The 3,974-nt window shown below is 54.7% G+C and overlaps 1 protein-coding gene across 1 annotated transcript; it reads right to left on the bottom strand.

Annotated features, from left to right (window-relative positions):
- Positions 1-1,835: 1,835 nt before the first annotated feature.
- Positions 1,836-3,598, bottom strand: LOC144153181 (kelch repeat-containing protein kel-10-like). Its single transcript, XM_077684831.1, has 5 exons — positions 3,448-3,598; positions 3,073-3,350; positions 2,898-2,954; positions 2,217-2,800; positions 1,836-2,109 (listed from the first exon to the last, which is right to left on the bottom strand). Exons 1-5 carry the CDS (start codon positions 3,596-3,598, stop codon positions 1,836-1,838), a joined length of 1,344 nt encoding a protein of 447 aa, XP_077540957.1.
- Between the last annotated feature and the right edge of the window lie 376 nt (positions 3,599-3,974).

Below are 3,974 nucleotides of genomic sequence, written 5' to 3'. Positions count from 1 at the left end.
TATCGGTTGTATGACGTGGTAAGGGCAACGGAGCGGTACGCCTGATAACGGCAGAGCGTACCGATGCTGCCGATGCACTCATTCGCCAAGCTCGAGCTCAATCAGCGCAGTAATGAATAAAACAGTCAGCTTTCTTAGTTATTTTAGATGCGACGCATCTCATTCACTCGCCTTGTTCCTGCATCCATCCGGCGTTGTTGTCGGCGTTGTCGGCGTCCACCACTCCCTCATTATCCTCGCCGCGCCAGCTGCACTCTCCGCCGCTCACCCCCTCTCCTCTCCGATAGCGAACACTCTCTCGCGAGGGGCATTGGATTGGATTCGATTGGCCTGGCTTGGCTTGGCTTGGCTTGGCTTGGATTGGACTGGATTGGATTGGATTGGATTGGAACTCTGCGATGCTTCGCATCACCTCAGGGTTCCCCTCGGGAAGATGGCGTAATTTTGCTCTTGAATTCGATCATGTGACCCTCCAGCTTAATGCGAGGAGTGTGCATAAATCCCGTGGGTGCGATTGTTTGCAATGGAGAGGCTTGTACTGCCCTCTTATGATGCTGTTATGTCAAAGAAATAATTTCTATTTAATTGTCACATAAAAACAAAATACGGGACATTATTTTCATGCTCTGTCACTGCTGACTTGGAAACAGTCAACACTACTATTTTTTCGCTAGAAAACAGTTTTAAACCCCGCGTCTGCGAAACTGCGCCTCTGAGAAATTCACGGGGATTTCACGGCGCCGAACATCAGTGACATTTTTTGCCCTGCTTCAACGTGACGACAGCCGCCATTTGCACGATGTTACGCAACATCCCGCAGCTTTTACGCGGGCGGAAGCTGCCAATGCGTGACGTAAATGTTCCCGACCACTTTTTATATTACGTCCCGTCTTCCCAGTCAATCACAGAGAGGGCGGGACCCACAAGCCATATTGTTGTTGAATAGCAAGGACAGGTCAACGTTGTCAGGTCTGGAGCATTTCGTACATAGTGTTTTTTTATTTCCGGCCAAGGAATATGCGCTTCCGGTAGAAAGAAATAACACATGCTCTAAAACCGGGGCTAGTAAACGTTATGAAAAGTCAAAGTTATGAAAGCACACACAGCCGCTTTGTCAGCCAGAAGCACGGGACCAAAACTGAAAGCTAATCAGACAAGGCTTTGTGCGAATTCACAGTTCACGGTGAATTAATGTAGTCGTGAATGGGGCTCCGGCTGTCCCTATCACCGCGCGCCTCAGCTAAATGTTGTAAGCGCACTGTATCCTTCAGACTCGACCAGGCGGCAGTGGACACCTATGCATCGTAGGGTGCCTCGATGCACGCCCGCTCCGCTGATAATGCAACGTAGGGTGCCTCGATGCCAGCGCCGATGGCGGACGTGCGTGAATCGAGGAGCTTTAATCACGGCCGCGCCTAGTGCATCGTTCAGCAACCAATTTTGCCGCTGTGTATGCATGTATGCAATATTTGATGCACTTGCGCCTTACCCGCGTTTACAAAGCAAAACATCAATGTTTTCCTTTCGCTTGCAGGGATTTACTCTCTCTAAAAATGGAGAAATCTACCCTTCCATTCACTCTACAGCGCTTTTAGGAGGTAAAATTAATGCAAATATGGCTGCGAGTCTTCACGATACTCAAAGCGCTTGAAATGAAAGTGAGGTGACTATCTTTGGAAGAATTTAATGTCCTCACTGTCGCAGTGGCACACGGTGCCTGTAAGCAATGCTGAAAAGGCGCGATGGCGATGAGGCAAGGCGCTATGGCACTACAAAGCGGTCGACGGCAACTGTGTAGGGCTTTTTCTGCTTAGTTGAGAAGACGCGACCTTAAGTTACATCCAGTGCCTCGCGTTAGAGATGTCCTGGTAAACGAGACCAGCTGCAGCGCTGCACGTAACGGTCAAGTCCGGGGCATTGTGCCATTGAAGACGTGTCTGCATATCATTTCGCTCGACGAGCGCCACCGTCGTACCGCCGTCGAATCCTCCGGCCACGTAGATGACTCCCTCATGTAGCACGACCACGAGTTTTCTTCTTGGGAAGGCCAAGCTCGGCAGCTCGGACCAGTGGCCCTTGCGCGCGTCCGTCCTCTCGGCCGTCTTCAACCTATATCGAAGCCACACAGCACGTAGATAGCGTCGTCGTGCACGACCGCTTTCAGGCCGCTGCGGAAATTAGACATGCTCCTCACGTATGACCACGCCTTAACCGACGGGTCATAGCACTCGACACTGTCGAGCACCTCGCGGCCCGTGAGGCCGCCCATGATGTAGAAGAGTCCATCGGCCGCGGCGGCGCAGGCGTCGCTCCGGACTGCGTGCATGGACGCGACGAATTCCCGCTGGTTGCGCTTGGCGTCATACCGTTCACCGGACGATGTGCGGTCCTCACAGTCGAAGCCGCAAGTGACGTATATGTAGCCTAAGAAAACTGCCACGCTGATGTAGCAACGTGCCACAAACATGTTCGACCTTGAGGTCCACTTGAGCCACGACACGTCCAGGCTTACGACCGTGTGGTAACATTCCTGGCCGTCGAAGCTGCCCACAAAAGAGATCAGATTGTCCAGCATGACCACGCCGTGGTAGGCCCTGGGATACGTCTTCTGATGAGGCTGGAGCAGCCAGCGACTGGAACGGCAGTTGTATGTGAGCAGGTGGTTGGTCGCGCCGCCGGTCCAGCCCAAGAACATGAAGAGTACGTCCTTGGGAACGCGCGGCTTGAGCCAGCACCGCTCGGAAAGGTCCAGCCTGGTCCTCCAAGAAACGTCGCTCCCCGGCTCCTGGCTCAGCGTCACCTTGACAACAAACACTTCGGGTCTCCACGCTCGCACACACCAGGGGATCACTCTCGACTTTCTTCATGTCTTTGCGGCTGCAGAAGGTGAACCTCACCAGCAGCAGGAGTCGCGGCAAGTGGCCTCGCCTGTCCTCGACGTTCCCGGCGATCCACTTGAGTGGCCCCAAATGTGCACTCAACTTCATTCGGGGCGTGAAGTTCGTCATCGTGCAGCATGCGGGTAAGCTCATCAGGCATCAGTGATTGGAATTCGCAGTTAGTGGCCCAGACCTTCCCAAAGTTTCTCACTATGTAGCGAAAGGCGTCGCTACAGAGCATCTTGTACCCTTTGCTCGAAGCCAACTGGTAGGTGCCGACGCAGTTATCTGGTTCCAAATTATTCCCGAGCAGCTGAAGACAGTGGTCCCGCATCGTTGCGATGTTCAGCGCCTCGGCCTGGTCGAGCACCTCGCGAGCGTTGTGAAGCCCTACGCGCTCCTGAATGGGGACCTGGTAGGCAAGGTCGATGAGGAGCTCTAGCATTTCTGAGCTCAGGTCACTCACAACTGCTTTGCTGAGGGGTGGCCTCACAATGTCTTCGCGCTGCGTGACCCATTTGAATAGAAAGCCCATTCTCTCTTCGGAGCCGGAGAAAAAAGGCCCCACAGCCCGCGTATCTGGCGGCGAGCACGAAGCGATGCGCCCAGAACTCGGCACCGTCGGGGAACCGGAACACGACATCGCAGTGCTCGCGGGCTCTCCTCAGCGCTCTCAACGTGGGCATGGAACGGGCCATGAACTCCGGCTTGGCACCCATGGTCGCTGAAGAGCTGCCGGGCAGAAGTCGCCTTCGGGTTGTGGTCCTCGCAGGCGCTCCGGTCGTGAGTGCCGTCTCCCGCCGCTTTCATCCTGGGGTGGCCAGGAGCTCACGGGTTGCACGACATCAGGGCTAGCGAAGGAGGGTCAGACGAGCGCGGCCGTCGCTGTTCGGACAGCAGTGCGAGCTGGCGCGCGTGCGCGCGCAGCTGGTCTTCGCGACGGCCGACCTCAAATCTTCTTCTTCGTGCAGCAGCACTGCGGAGCGGCGTGAGCTGCAGTCGTTGTTGTTGTCGTTGTTCCTCATATTAATGGCGCATACCCAATCGGGGGATCGGCCAAACATCAGTCATTAAACCGAAATAGATTACTGACTA

This window comes from Haemaphysalis longicornis, unplaced genomic scaffold, assembly GCF_048455015.1.
Source record: "Haemaphysalis longicornis isolate Haplotype H1 unplaced genomic scaffold, Haemaphysalis longicornis Haplotype H1 scaffold_9, whole genome shotgun sequence".
Taxonomy (NCBI): Eukaryota; Metazoa; Arthropoda; class Arachnida; order Ixodida; family Ixodidae; genus Haemaphysalis; species Haemaphysalis longicornis.
This window is presented reverse-complemented; position numbering and strand designations above follow the sequence as displayed.